Here is a 16766-nt window from a genome sequence, read left to right on the forward strand (position 1 = left end):
CTCACCCTGTAAAAAAAAAGTATTGGGAGGTATGGGATTCCGTATTGCAAGTGCCAACCTGCCAATGCAGTATTCGCGAATTACCGCATTGGGTGTCCTGGTGAATACGGAAATCAAGGGGTCCCAATGCGGTGCAAGTTTTAAGCTTTAAAAAAACGAAAATACGTGACAGGAGGAAATAATTAGTGTCAGTGGAGAAATATGCGAGTTAAAGGAATGAGAAAATAATAATAGTGAGTGTAAAAATGAAACTTTAAGAAAAAAAGGTAAGTTGAACTGTCAAATATGAGTCCAATGCGGCGTAGGCTGCTTTCAATGCGGTACACAATCGGTACATAGTGCAAGTCGCCAGTAGAGGGCAGAAGCAAGCAGAGCGAATCGAGCGAACACAGTGGCCCAGCTGACATATGATTTGCATTACATTACTTTCCAATTTTTTATTTTATAACCACGTTTCTGCATGAATCTAAACAATATTTTCGATTATTGTAATTTAGAAGATGCTTACCAATTGTACGTTGGCAGATTTAGTGAAAAGTGTCTGTGTACGGAGACAAATGTGTTAGAAAATGTTTGTTTACCTATTTCACGCCATTCAAACCAGTCAAAGTTGCTTTTGCTGTGGCGCATTGAAATCAGCCTATGCCGCATTGGGCCCATATTTGACAGTTCAACTTACCTTTTTTTCTTAAAATTTCATTTTCACACTCACTATTATTATTTTCTCATTCCTTTAACTCGCATATTTCTCCACTGACACTAATTATTTCCTCCTGTCACGTATTTTCGTTTTTTTAAAGCTTAAAACTGGCACCGCATTGGGACCCCTTGATTTCCGTATTCACCACGACACCCAATGCGGTAATTCGCGAATACCGCATTGGCAGGTTGGCACTTGCAATACGGAATCCCGTACCTCCCAATACTTTTTTTTTACAGGGCAATGTTAGGATTCACGAATTGAGAGAAAGAGGAGGAAAAGGGAAAAAGAAAAGAAGAAAAGAAAGGCAAAGTTTACTTCACGTCTAGACCTCCATGTTCGTTTGCAATGGCACTCGTAAATTACAACGGGGACGACCCCCCTTTCTCTTGGGTCACATCACTACCGGCCACTTGATAAGACCGATAAGGCATATAAAGAATGCTTGTCTCTCGTGTTCACTCTGTTCTTTCTCCTTTTCCCTTCTTCCCTCTTGCTTACACTCTTCTTCATGTCATTCTTATAGTATATATACATATACGTATAACAAGTAGTGTCAGTATCTTAAAATGTATCCCCAATGCCATAAATTAGATGACACACAAAATACACAGCTGCATCTCTTTTCCTTTCCCGATTTCAATTTATATTATATTTATAAATGAAGAGGAGCTAATTTGCAATAAATAAATATGCGTTCAGGTATGTATATTTGTTGAAAAGAACATGTAAATTATGAGATAGTTCAACTTCTTATTTATGGCACCAATATTTGTATATAATACAGAAATTGGACAACACTGATTTAACTGACGATAGTTTTTTAAAATTAAAATAAAAATTGCTCGAAAAGGTAGTAACATGTATAGATGAAACGTGCTTGAGATTTTAAAACTGATATCTAAGATTAAAGGTAAAAAACCTATAATAAACTGTGGCTTTATTGTAATTTGGGTAATTTGGTTATAAGTGATGGTTCGGATAAGTGACAAGTCGGTTAAATGTTATTGTGACTAATATATGGATTAAATTTTTGATAAATAAATAATAATTGGTAATGTTAGTTCGAATAAATAAATATTTAGTCAAGTACAAAAATTTTGTAACAATTCGAATTAGCCTCAACTGATACAAGCCCGAGACAATGCAAAACTATATATAGACAATTCCACATGAGATTTAAGTCGACCTCTTAAAATCGGCCAAAAATATTTTTTTTCTGTTCTGTATTGTAAAAAAACAGATACGTATTTTTTTATTATTGTTTAATTGTCCAAATTTTCGAGTTATGAATTTTCGAAATTTTGGACTTTTAATTGTAGACCTATATTCAGTAGCTTATAAGTCCGAAAATATTAAGTTTAGGAAAAAGTTGTCAAAGAATGAAAGTTTTAGTTTTCTTTTAACTTTTAGGAAATGTAAACAAAAAAATTTTTTTTTTAATTTTTTATTGAACAAAAATTTTTTAAACTGTCTACAGCGTATAATTTTTAACCTATTTGAGTGTTTTTTGTTTTAAATCGAAGGATCTACGCTGTAGACAGTTTTAAAAAGTTAATTGTAAAGAAAATCCCACTATGATGCTTGCAAGTGATTTTTGAAAATGTTTTAAAACTCATTTAACACATCAGGCCCATTTCGGGACATTTCGGAAAATCTTCTCTATATTATAAGGTATAAATAAATTTAAAAAAATTTTTTTAAAATCCGGCCCAAAGTTAAAAAAATTAATTTGTTTATAAAAAAAAATTTTTTTAATAAAAAATTAAAAAAAAAATTTTTTGTTTACATTTCTTAAAAGTCGAAAGAAAACTAAAACTTTCATTCTTTGCCACCTTTTTCTAAAATCAATATTTTCGGACTTATAAGCTACTGAATATAGGTCTGCAAATAAAAGTCCAAAATTTCGAAAATTCATAACTCGAAAATTTGGACAATTAAACAAAAATAAAAAAATACGTATCTGTTTTTTTTCGATACAGAATAGAAAAAAATATTTTTGGCCGATTTTAAGAGGTCGACTTAAATCTCACGTGGAATTGCCCATATGCAAGATGTTCGTTTCATTATGTAGAAATCTCTAAATTTTCTTGGCCGCAAATCTCGCTCTCTTTGTTCCTCATTCATATATATAGGTGTGTGTGTTTTCTTCCTATATAACATACGCGATACGGTTGGTAATATTTCATTAGTGTTTCAAGAGACCCGCAGTCGTTAAAAAGATCTCACTGCGATATATCTTCATTTGCCTACGTGCGATAAATAACTCAAGCAACTGTCTACTATATATATATATATATATATATATATCGCAGAAACTCGAGAAAATCGTGTCAAGTGAAATCAATATATGAGAAGTGTCCTTTTTATATACCAAAGAGAAAGAAAATTCTTAGTAAAAAAGAAATTTCCTTCCACAAAGTGTAAAACTGTTAAAAAAAGATGATGTACAAAAAGAAGAATACCACTAGTCGGGAAAAATAACCTCCGGCTCTCCTCACCTCTAAACCACAATAGAATATATTCTTGTCTTATCGATCTTTGAATTTTCAAAATCTAGAAAAAACAAAGGGAGAATTTAAAAAAAGAAGAAAAAGGACTCTGCCCTATGATTACGAAAAGACGCACAACCGTCGTTAGTTCCTCGTTTAAAAAGGGCGTCGACGCACTTCTTTCAGAAATAAATATTTTCTTAGGCGTGAAATTTGGACCTGAATTTTAAATCTATTGATCATGATGGTGCTTTAAAAATCAACGGAGACAATGACTTGTTGAGTCTTTCAATTATTGTGTATCTTTCGGCTTTCACCCAAAAGAAAGAAAGAAAGAAAGAGAGAGAGAGAGAGAGAGAGAGAGAGAGAGAGAGAGAGAGAGAGAGAGAGAGAGAGAGAGAGAGAGAGAGAGAGAGAGAGAGAGAGAGAGAGAGAGAGGATATTGCGAGTAGTTAATCCTATATCCAGACTATTATATTATGTCGAGAGTCTCGAAAAAGTATATACATATATAGGTGTAAAGCAACATTAGTTGAAAAGCCATTGATAGAATAATAACTCAAGGGCACTTTAAGCCTATAGCAAATGCAAAATTCACCGACATTTTGTAAATGATCCATACTCATGCTGACACTCTCAAGAGGGTTTAGTATTGTAATTTGCAATAATACATGTAAAGATAAATATTATAGCCAATTGAAAAATGCGAATGTAAATCAACATCTTCAAATTTCTTTCAACACAACTAAACAATTTTTAAAAAGGGTTTTTAAAACATTGTTGCAAATTTGAAATTAATTGAATAAAAAATAGTTTTAAAAAACTAATCACCAAATTTATTACAACTATCCACTGAGAAAACGAATTATTTGATTCAAACCTATTTTGTTTAAATCCCCGTGTAGAAATAGCAATGTGGCACTGTTAGGGACCGTAGACGTTTACCCTTTTAATATTAGGGGCCAAATAGGGCAAATTGCTAGGGACCCTACCAGTTTCGATACGCAAAATGTTATGGCAGCCGTAAGTGGAAAATTAATGTGGCCCCAAACAAGTACCCCTATTAAAGCCCTACTAATTATAATAACCGTCTACATACAGAAAACCTGGTTTTTACTATTTTTTAACTATTTCTTGTAGTTCCAGGAAGCGTAAATAATTAAAAGGATGAGTAAATAATTATCATAATTACAGGAGGCGCCAATAAAAAACGTAGTTGAAACAACTGTAAAATACAATTAAATTAATTATTTATACTAGTAAAAAAAAACTATTTATTTATGTTTTATAATTGTTTAATTTCTATTTTTAATCTTTTCCCCTACCTACTTTTGTTTTTATATACCTTATATATTTATATGTAAATATACCTAACAGAAAAAATTCCCAAACGCCGGGAATTGAACACACGACCATAACCTTCGCAAACCGATAACCTAACCACCTAATCACGCTCGCACGCTACGATGATTTTCTTAATAGTTGAGGACATTCATGTTCACATTAACTATTAATTTTCAATAACTAATTTTTTTAGCAGTTTTTTTTAATTGTTTAATTTATAAATAATAATAATAATAATAATAATAATAATAAATTAATAATTATATAATAATTCTATAATAATACAATGTAATAATAATATAATAGTTTAATAATATAATAATATAATAGTTTAATAAAATAAAAAAATATAATAATATATAGGTAGTATAATAAAATAAAACTAATAAAATAATTATATAATAATAATAATAATTAATTAATAATTATATAATAATTCTATAATAATACAATGTAATAATAATATAATAGTCTAATAAAATAATAATAATAAAATGAAACTAATAAATTAACTGTATAATAATAGAAAAAATAATAATAAATTAATTAAACATTTAACCCCTTTGCAGTCTATGACGTGTATACATGGGCTGTTTTCGGCTCTCACCCAGGGTTAACCCCGAGTTAACTATTATCCAATCATCAAAAACAATCTGTTGGTCTAACCAATCACCATTAACCCGGAGTTAACTCGGGGCGAGTGCCAAAAACAGCCATGTTATGGTGCAGGTGGGCTCAAACTGTCGATTACGTGTATAGACGTAAGCAGATTCATCGGATTCACTTAAAAACTTATTACTCAGAGGTTTTCGGGGTCTCTGATTACGAATCCGATATCAGATTTAAAAATTTCAAAATGGCGGATCCAATATGGCGGACGACATTTATAAAAATTCATCAGATTCACTTGAAACTTTTTACTCAGGGGTTTTCGGGGCCGCTTATAACGAATCTAGCATCAGATTTTTAAAATTGAATGTGGCGTTTTTAATATGGCGGGCGCCATTTACAAAAATTCCTCGGATTCACTTGAAACTTGTTACCCAGGGGTTTTCGGGGTCGCTGATTACGAATCCGATATCAGATTTAAAAATTTCGAAATGGCGGATCCAATATGGCGGGCGCCATTTTAAAAAATTTATCAGATTTACTTAAAACTTGTTACTTGGGGTTTATTGATGTCGTAGATTAAAAATGTAATATCGGTTCTAAAAATGGCGGTTCTAATATAAGAACTAGTCTTTTTTTATATCATTATTGATGCCGTAGATTTAAATGTAAAAAATGACGAATCCAATATAAGAACAAACAAAAAAAATATTTAAAAAAGATAAATAAAGGAGTGTAAAATCCGACCGCATTTCTCCCCGTGGTAGACTCTGGGGTTGTAAGTAACGTAGAAAATACCAGCTGACTGCGGGGGGAAATTTGGTATTTTTTATCGTTTAAAATGTTTTTCGTAATCAGCGAAAAGCCTCTAGTAACAAATTTCAAATGATTCCGATGAATTTTTTTAAATGTCCGCCATATTGGATCCGCCATTTTGAATTATTAAAATCTGATATCGGATTCGTAATCAGCAAGTTCAAATACAATAGTATGCTCGTTTGCGCAAATTTTAGTTTTCTAAAAAGTTGTCGACATTTTGAGCCCACTTATGAGATTTTGGTCTTGACTGCAAAGGGGTTAATGTTAGAGGCCATATTTGCTCTGTCTGGGACCCTTATAAGGGATTTACTTCGCGTGCCACATTGTATACGAAAATCTGTAATTCGGTCTCATTAATCGGGCCGTATTAGGACCGGACAGGAAACACGATATAATTTTTTGTTGAGAAAAACTGTTACGGGCTACATAAGCGCCCTATTATTGTCAGGGGCTATAATGTCAATTTCTATACGGGTCAAACTGAAAATATCTTTGCTAAACAGTCAAACATATTTAAGTTTAATTGAAACATATTTTTTGGTTCATTTAAAGAAATAATATATTTAATTCAAACGTAAGTTATGGTTGATTTTAAATTAGTTATAATCAACTTTTAAGTTTGATTCAAACATAAGTTATGGTTGATTTTAAATTTGTTATAATCAACTTTTAAGTTTGATTTAAACATAAAAATTTTAAACATAATTTGTGATCAAATAAAAACAGAAAATATGTTTGAATTAAACATAATTATTCAAACAAATAATATTTTTGAATCAAAGCAGTAGATATTTTCTGTATATTGGGATTAAGCTTAGGGGAGAGTTGTCAGAGTTGGACAGGGTTTAGGGTTGAGCCACCGCGTTTATTTCATTTTATCACAATAGCGCCATCTATCTTTGTACGTAAATTCTTGCTACTAAGTGTCAGCCATCTTTTCATATGAGTGGCAGTTAGGTATACGAACGTATATTTGAGTATTGTGCGATTCTGTGATATAAGGTCAACAAAAACTTTTTTGTGGTGTCAAAAGAAGGAGAACTAAATGCAGAAGAAATATGCCAAAGACAAAATAAGTTTACAAAAATTGTTCATTAACCCTTTCACGCCCATGGGACATATACGTCCCACCTACAAAAACCTCAATATCTTTGAAGAAACTTAATATTTTTGAGTCTAATTTAGTGCGTTCTCTTCAGGAAGAATAGGGCTTTAAAAATAAGTAACCTAGATCATGTTAAAAAATTCCTATTGTTTAAAAAAATTCATAAATTATTGTTAAAAATCATGAATTTTTAAAATATTTTAAAATCGCTTAAAAATTGTTACTCGGGGGTTTTCGGGGTCGCTGATTACGAATCCGGTGCTAGTTTTTCAAAATTCAAAATGGCGGATCTAATATGGCGGACGACAAATGTAAAAATTAAACGGATTGGCATGAAACTTGCTAATCGGGGGTTTTTAGGATCGCTAATTACGAATATAATATCAATTTTTTAAAATTGAAAATGGCGGATCCAAGATGGCGGACGATTATTTTTAAACATTTTAATTTCACCTGAAAATTGTTACTCGGGGGTTTTCGGGGTCGCCGAATACGAATCCGGTGTTATATTTTTAAAATTCAAAATGGCAGATCCAATATGGCGGGCTTCATTTTTAAAATCGTTTAGTTTCACCAGAAACTTGTTACTCGGGGGTTTTCGGGGTCGCTGATTACAAATCCAGTGTTATATTTTTAAAATTCAAAATGGCGGATCCAAGATGGCGGACAATTTTTTTAAACATTTTAATTTCACCTGAAACTTGTTACTCGGGGGTTTTCTGAGTCGCTGATTACGAACTAAGTGTTAATTTTTTAAAATTCAAAATGGCGGATCCTATACGGTGGACGACAAATGTAAAAATTGTTTGGATTAGAGGGAAACTTGTCACTGAAGGGTTTTTATGGTCTCTGATCACGAATTTGTTGTTTATTTTAAAACTAGCAGAGCTACGCGCGCTAAAGCGCGCGCGATATTTCTGTTTCTGTCTTTTGATACTCAAGACCTTATTTTATTGTGTGTATATAAAAATGTAAGACCTTATGATCCGTTTTTTTCTTTTTCTAAAATATTGGAAAAAAATTACAATTTTTTTTTGAAGAATTGAAAAAACATAAAACACGAAAACCAAAAATTAAATTTAACACACTGAGCTATATTGTAAAATGTTTATAAAACGTTAAGGTAATTACTGATTTTCTCAAGATAATAGAAAGGTTTTTTCGCAAATAGAATTAACATTACCAATTTGTTGAAATTTGTACCACTGTTAGATAAAAGTTTTTAAAAAATGTAATTAAATTTTTTAGACCTGTGGGTACTTGTGAAAAAAGTTATAAGCGTCTTTGTTTTTAACTTTTAACATTGAGTTTTGTGGAAATTGAGTACATTTTCAAACATATTTACTCACCACAAAGTACTTAAAATTAAGAAATTAATAAAACATTTTTTAATACGAGACAGATATATAATGGTTAAATATCTGTTTAAAAAGTGTCATTAGGTACCTGTAAGAGTTGCAATAAATTAATTTGTAAAAAAATTTCATGTTTTATACAGTATATTGAACAGCTGTTTAAACATCTGGAAACATTGCACACAATTTTCTACTCAAAACTAAATGTAAACAAGTCATACCAAGCATTTGCAACACGACTAAAGAAATGCTGTGTTGCCAGACGTTTCAAAGTACCAAGCAAGTCAAATTACAAAATAATGGTTTTTGTTTTGATTAGTTCAGTCAAGCGATAGAAAAACTTTATATATATTAATTATACATTAGCAGAATTATTTTATTGAAGTATTCTTCCTTCTTTGTCAAAACATTGACACCGAGATTTATTAATAGTCATGATATAAGTCGAGGTATAAGCCGTCCATAAACCACGAGAATAATTTTTTATTAATTTTTGACCCTCCCCCCATCCAATATGGAACACAAATTTTTACTTTATGCAATTGACCTTAATTTTGTCACTCGGTGGCTTTTAGGGACGCTGAATACGAATTTGATGTAAGTTTTCATAAATTTAAAATGGTGTATTCAATATGGCAGAATTTTCTTTAAGATTTATGCAATTGACCTTAATTTTGTTACTCGAGAGTTCTAATACCAGTCAGTTAGCTGTAAATGTCATAGGAGCGCTCACTGACAATTAGTTTAGCACTTGCGTCGATTCACGACCAGCGAGCGTGTATAGAAATTTTTTTTTAACTTCTCTTTCCCATATTATATTAGTCATTTGAAATTTTGAAAACAAACATCGCATTCGTAATCAGCGACCCTAAAACCCAACGAGTGACAAAATTAAGATTAATTGCATAAAGTAAACATTCTGTTCCATATTAGATCCGCCATTTTTATTTATGGGAAACTAAAATTAAATTCGTAATCAGCAACCACAAAAATTCCCGAGTGACAAAATTAAGGTTTATTGCATAAATTTTAAAAAATTTTGTTCTATATATTAAATCCTCTATCTTGAATTTCTTAAAAATAACATTATATTAGTAATCAGCGACCCCAAAAGCCTTCGAGTAGGAAAACTTAGGCGAATTTAATTATATGTTTTTGAGGTTACTGAATCCAAATATTTGGATGGGTAAATGGGTAAAAAAATAACCAAACTTGAAAAAATGAAATTTCTTTTCTGTTTTTAAAATGAAAACCGCTATATTTAATTTTTGTTTTAAACGAAATTCTTTTTTTTCACACCGGAATCGAAAAGAGCACACTTAATACCTATAAGAAACATACTTGCGGTATAAAATATAATCCGTTTTATTCATAAAAGTATAGGTTGAATTTGCGCAAAGAATTTTCTTATTTCAGGCGTTAATGGGTTAATCATTAAAATAATATAATATTTGGGGAGAGTGGGACAAACCGTCCAGATGTCAATATCTCCGAAATGGCGAGATTGTCAAAACTTTTGTTTAGAATTTCAAAACAACCATGTGTAGTATACCTTATTTTTAAACTAACATTTATACTCAAAATGAGCGTACGGGGCAAACAGTAATAATTTCAATAAGTTAAAATTTGAATGGTTCCCTTTTTAAATTATTCTCTTTATGTAAATAGTAATTTTTTCCATAATTATTGAAATACCAGATTTTCTGTCTTGGTAGTTAAGACTTGCAATGCAGATATCAAATTTTCTTGCACTTTCTTTCTTCTTTTCTGGACGTTTCGAGGAACCATGGCTACTTTTTCGTAATTCGATGACGTTGTCGCAAAAGGTTCTATTGGTGCACTAGTATCTTAATATAAAAAAAAAGGTTGCAATCTTATAATCGAGTCAGTCAAAATATAAAATAAATGAACTAAAAAAGAGTTGTAAAAATGAAAAGGTTTTTTTATTTTGAGTAAATTAAACTTTTTTTTATAATTTTCTCATTACCAGGAATTTGCGGTTTTCATTAATTTATCGATAATTAAACTGATAGATTTCATTGGTTCTTTAGAAAAATTAAAAGGGCCCATTTTGTCGGTCATTTGCAAAAAAAATCCTTATTTTAAAAATGGAGGTGTAATTGTCGAAATGAAAATTTGGATATTGTATCAATTTTTTCATAATAAAGACTGTCAAAAAATTTTAAATAAGATTAATATCTACACTGAGAAAAATAGAGTTTGAAAAACTGGGAGTCAATATTAGGGTGGTCCTTAAAAAGGTTTTTTTCGAATTTCTTTGCTCCCAGGGGCTTAAATGCTTCCAAATTAATAAAAAAAAATTCCCTAAAAATTTGAGCTCTTAATATTAACTTTTAGATAGTCCGCACTCAAACTTAAGTTTAAAAATTTTTTTTTATTTTTTATTAATTTATTTTGATAAAATTTGGAAGGTAAATCAATACTCAGGAGTATTACGGTCACAAACACCTAAAATCAGACAAAAGGATCTTCAAAAATATCGAAACAAATATTTTTTAGCAATTTTTGAATTTTTGAAAAAAATCGATGATTTTTGTATTTTTATAAATAACTTTTTTATCTATTAATATTTTCATTAATTCTTGTCAAAATTACATTCCTGACATGAAAACAAATCGATTAATGTATGGGGCATTCCAGGCCAAATCGGAAATTATTTTGCTTTTGCATCTTAAATTTGTTTTTTAACATTTTTTTTCTTTTAGTACTCTTTGAAATGAGCTACCTTGATTTTTTTCAAATTTTTTTCATAAAGCGGTTTAGAAGATACAGATTTTTGAAAAATGACGTTTTTAAGGTATTAGTCACGGAGTTGGCTCTGGTCAAAAGTTTACCGGGCCGCTTACTAGAGTGGGGCAGTGAGAGTGAGTGTGATAGTTTAACTCCCCACTCTATTCGTTCGTATGAAAATTCAAATTCAATTTTGTATAAAAAAAACAGTAACCAATCATTAAAAAAAAGAAAAATATGTTAAATGCACTCTTTATATATTCATATTCATTAATTCACAAGTTTTATTCTTCCCACATCTTCATACTTACAATTAACAACTAAATGCATCGGAAAATCTTACAATCCTACGGGATTGAACACCTACCTAACCATACAACTAAATATACGCATAATTATAAATCGCACGCTTTTACATTAAGCCTCTCGGCTACGCAATCGATGGGGGAAATTTCCTATTTAAGAAACATCATTATTCCCTCTTAGACTATATAAACAGTCTTGTTTAAGCTGATGAATGGGATAACTTGTGTTGAGTCCCAAAGTGTTCAGCTATGAAACTTCTAATACTATAGTGTGTACCTGTCACATATTATTCTATAAAGGAGTACTACACTGACTGCATAAATCATTTTTCCATTTTTCTCCGTGTATTCTTTTTCTTCAAATGACACAATAAAATTGTACCTAGTCATTAATCTTGTAAAAATATTATATTAAGCAACAAGGGTATAAAGGCAGCCATTTGTTTACGGTGATTTTTGTGACACGAGTCGAGGTCAAGGGCGCCCCGAGACCTCCACTTGTGTCACAAAATCATCGTGATTAAATTGGCTGCCTTTATTCCCGTATTACATACGATATTTTTTGTTTCTAATGCACAAAAGTGTCGATTTCAGATAGCAGACGACAGGGAGTAAAAGTCATTCACTTGTTCGACTTGTATGAAAATGGCGGCCTTTTTTACCTTGGGCAAAAAAAGTATGGGACCAACTGTTTTTTTGCCCTCGGAAAAAAAATCGCCATTTTCATACGGTCGAACAAATAAATGACTGTTCAAAACAGGCAAAAAGAAGGCTTTTTAGAATTTATTATTAAAATAACTATGACATTTATTTAAAAAATTTCTTTTACATGTAAAGAATAATTTAATTAAGAATTTGTAAAAAAAAATTTCATTTTTATTTCAAAATGGCGGCGATATACGCCATTTTCGAAAATGCCCATTCTCGGTGGTAAGATCGATTCCAAACTTTCTATAACACATAAAACCAAAAACGAAGTGACATTCTCTTCGTTAGATATTTATTTAGGTGTGGAAACTCAAAAAAGTGGAATTTTCTTCCCCCCGTTTTTTTAGAGTAGTTTTTCTCTAAAATATGCAAAAAAAGGTGTTTTTATTTAGAATTTCTCTTATAAAATAAAGAGATTTAGAAATTTTCCAGTTTTTAAGGTTCTACTTATAGGCATGATGACGCTGAATCAAAGGCCGTTTGATTTTTTAAAATCGCTTCAGAAAAACTCGAGATATCACTCTTACCAGATCAAAAAAAGACATTTTGAGAAAAACGCATTTTAAGTTTTTGTTCATAAGTTTTAAAATTTTTTTAAAAAAATCATCGGATTTGCTTGAAAATCGTTACTCGGGGGTTTTCGAGGTCGCTAACTACGAATATTGAATCAGATTTTTAAAATTCAAAATGGCGGATCCAATATGGCGGGCATTCTTTTTTTAAAATCATTGGATTTGCTTGAAAATCGTTACAGGGGGTTTTAAGGTCGCTGACTACGAATATGACATAATTTTTTTAAAATTAAAAATGGCGGATACAATATGGTGGACGAAAAAAAAATTAAAAAAAAAAATTTTTTTTGATCCATGTTGGATCCGCCATTTTTAATTTTGAAAATTTGATATCTAATTTGTGATCAGCAACACCAAATACATTTTTGTTTGTCTTTTTCAAAAAATGCAAATGAGAAAACATTTAAATCACTCGATTGCTTATCCGCATACAAAAACATCTTTGACATGGCAAAGAATAAGGATGTATAACTTTTGTTTTACTTCGAACATTGCAATATTATTTTAGGAGAGTATTCTTGACACTATAAAAAATCCAAAAATAAAAACAAAAAAAATATATTTTTTTGACATTTTGAACTGGAATGTCCCCTTAAAGAATAAAAAGTCTTTAAAGGCCAATTTAAACATGAAAATTAGGTTCTAATTTTTAAAAATTCAATATTTTCAGTATTTTTAATTTATATTTCCAAAAATCTAAATACATACAAAAATAATATTTTAGAATTATTTTTAAAAGTTTGGAATAAAAATTTATGTTTAAATTTTTAATTGACATTCATCAAAAAATTAATAATTTTTTTTTAATTATACAAAAACTCTTTTAAAGAAAACATTTAAAATTTGGTAAAATCTTTTACAAATAATAGAATTTTTATTAAAAAATATTAATAAAAATGATCAAATTTTTGTAGAATTTTAATTATGAACAGGACCATAATTTCTCAAAAAATTCAATGAGTCCAAAAAGTAAATATTCATAAATTTTTATTTACATTGAGGTAAGGCTTTCTGAAGCGTACTTATGATTTGCGAAGGGTATTTTAATTTCATTGAAACACTATATTTTAAAAGTAAATGAGATAATTCATTAAATTTTCTTTACAGCATTTTATTCTACGTGAAATGTGGAACTATTACAAAAAAAATTTCTGGGCCTGCATTTTATTTACAAAATAAAGCTATATTTTTGTTAAGCGCCATATTGGATCCGCCATTTTGAATTTAATTTTAATTAAAATTTTCGAAATTATGTATCAAATGCTTAATAAATAAAGCATTAACTAACAAATTGAAACTGACTCAACGCATGTAACGCGGCAGTGCAACCGCCCGCGAAACTGCACGCTCCATGTCTTTTTTACAGCGCGTAACAGGCTTAAAAAACCATCGGTACACTTCAGAAAGCCTTACCCATTGTTCGAAGATAATTGAATCTTAAATAATTATACGAATTAGTTTTTTAAAATATTTGCGATTGTTCACAACTGGAGGCGGGGTGGGAGTCAAAAATTGATGAAAAATTGTCCATTTGGTTTGTGGAACAACGATAAAATTTATACCTCTCACTCATACCTCGTTCTCGATCTCCCTTTCTTTTACTCCTTAATCTATCTGTGAGTGAAAAAAGAAAAATAATTAGCCAATAAGGAAATAAGACGTTCATTTCGTATTTTGGCTTGAAAGTAAAATTCCCCACTTTTCCTTTCCCTGTCAAATTCTGTTCCTCTCTTTCTACCTGACACGGAAAATGGAGAAAACATGATACCTTCTTCTAAACCCAAAAAGTGGGCATTACTTTCTTAACTATTTGTCTCTCTTTCGCTCCTACTCTAAACTAAAAGAAGAGACAATACCTCCCTCCTTCTCTTTCTCTCTCACTGTGAACAGAATATATAAGGAAAGACTAACTTAATATATATAGATATAATAATAATATTCGCTTCTCTTTCGCTCCTACTCTAAACTAAAAGGACAGGCGATACTTTCCTCTCTTTCTCTCTATCAACCTTTCTCTCTCACTGCGGACAGAATGTACACGCTCTGGACAGACTGAATGAAAGAATACGAAGATTATTATAGTTAATTGCGATTGTGTATTTATTTATTTATTTCTCGCAGTAAAAAGTAAAGTATGATTTCATTGTATGCCCTTTCGGGCCTTTACAATCTCCTCAACATCACTATACTAAACTCTTCTAACTCACAAACTCTTCCTCCATGTCCCTACTTTTGCGGCTGCAGCCGACTTAGGTTAGGAGTACTCGCATTCGCCTGGACATTCAACCAGGGGAGAGGAAAATTGCAGAAAACCTATTTCCCGAGTACAATCGGTTTATTGATGTCGAGTCATAAATGTACATTTGGATAGCCATCACAAATGCACAAACATAACCTCGGCATCAAACCTCCCGTTTGATATATCTCATCAGTGAAAAACACCGAAACTGTAGCGATTCACAGAGGGTCACCCATCCAAGTACTAACCGCACTCAAAGTGGCTTAACCTCTGTGATCGCAAGCAACGGGATTCCACCAACCGAGCTATACCATCGGCTATTTTTATTTCTGTCAGTAGATGGACTTGTTTCTTTCTACTCTAACTGGATTTGTAATCAGCGACCCCGAAAACCCCCGAGTAACAAGTTTCTGGTGAAACAAAACGATTTTAAAAATAACGTCCGCCATATTGGATCCGCCATTTTGAATTTTAAAAATATAACACCGGAATCGTATTCAGCGACCCTGAAAACCCCCGAGTAACAAGTTTCTGGTAAAACTAAACGATTAAAAAAATCGCCCGCCATCTTGGATCCGCCATTTTGAATTTTTAAAAAATGATGTCATATTCGTAATCAGCGACCTCAAAAACTCCCGAGTAACAATTTCCAAGCCAATCCGATCAATCTGTAAAAAAGTTGATTGCCATATTGGATACGCCATTTTGAATTTAAAAAATTTTATAATTCTGATATCAGATTCGTAATCAGCGACCCCGAAAACTATGCATAACGTTACACTTACGTTTTTTTAACCGTCCAGTTATGCCTGGGTGTGAAAGGGGTAACAGCGACAAAGGAGTCGACTTTGGAGGAGGAGGACATGGATATCCTCGAACTTCACACTTCGCCGGTAAAAATCTCCCCGCCTAAACTCGTTTTCTTCCAATCAGGTGATCCGAGTCACCCCCAAACCAAAAAACCACCACAGTCTCAACGTTCCTCCCACTCACAAAACGACTCGAGATGGAAAATCAAGTCGGAAAAGGAAAAGGGCAGTTTGCGGTTGACCCTAGCTCGATGTAGTCCGAAAGAAAAAACACTTTCGGCTAAGCAGGAAGTTCGAAGAGCATGGGAGAAGGCCCAGATAAAAGAAGCCCACGGAGATCCTGAAAGCTTGAAACGGCCAAAGCCCCCACGAAAAAGGTCACCGGAAAAACATCTGACTAGGAAATCTTTTTCTCCACGTCAATCACCAAAGGAAAAGAAAAAAAAAATCAAAACACCCAAGGAGAAAGCCGCAGATCCTAAGAAGAAGAAAAAGGAAAAAAAATCTAAGCAGAGACCCTTAAGTTCCGAGAAGAGGAAGAGTTATTGGCCGAGTCCGACAAGACCAGGAGCGCGACCAAGCACCTACAAAACTCCCAAAAGGTATCGACCTTCGGGAGAATCAGCTCTAACACCCGCGACAACTGCGCGCCGCGTTTTGTTTTAAGTATCTAATTTTTCTTTTTTTTTTTTCTCCGTTTAATTATTATATTTTTTATTTTTTTTTTTAGTTTGTTTTCATGACATAAGAAGAATTTTTTTTTTTTTTTTTTTGCAACTAAATATTTGGGTTGTTAAACCAAAGACACATGTGAGGAGTGACATTTGTAATGCTTGTGAGACTCTTTAGATTATATTTTTTATCCTCGTTACTTGTGTACAAAAAAAAAAAAAAAGGTGTGCGGTTTTGTTGTTTCTCATCAACATAAAGTTTAATTGTACCAGCAACTGAGTATCTT

General features: G+C 31.6%; 1 protein-coding gene across 1 annotated transcript; it reads left to right on the forward strand.

Annotated features, from left to right (window-relative positions):
- The first annotated feature begins 15862 nt into the window (after window positions 1-15862).
- LOC122504324 (protein PXR1) lies at window positions 15863-16474 on the forward strand. The gene has a single exon (XM_043615385.1). It carries the CDS (start codon window positions 15863-15865, stop codon window positions 16472-16474), a length of 612 nt encoding a protein of 203 aa, XP_043471320.1.
- The last annotated feature ends 292 nt before the right edge of the window (window positions 16475-16766 follow it).

This window comes from Leptopilina heterotoma, unplaced genomic scaffold (genome assembly GCF_015476425.1).
Source record: "Leptopilina heterotoma isolate Lh14 unplaced genomic scaffold, ASM1547642v1 Lhet_29, whole genome shotgun sequence".
NCBI classification, from domain to species: Eukaryota; Metazoa; Arthropoda; class Insecta; order Hymenoptera; family Figitidae; genus Leptopilina; species Leptopilina heterotoma.

Coding starts and splice junctions, on each gene's coding strand:
- LOC122504324 (XM_043615385.1), top strand. CDS start 15,863: ATGGATATCCTCGAACTTCACACTTCGCCGGTAAAAATCTCCCCGCCT.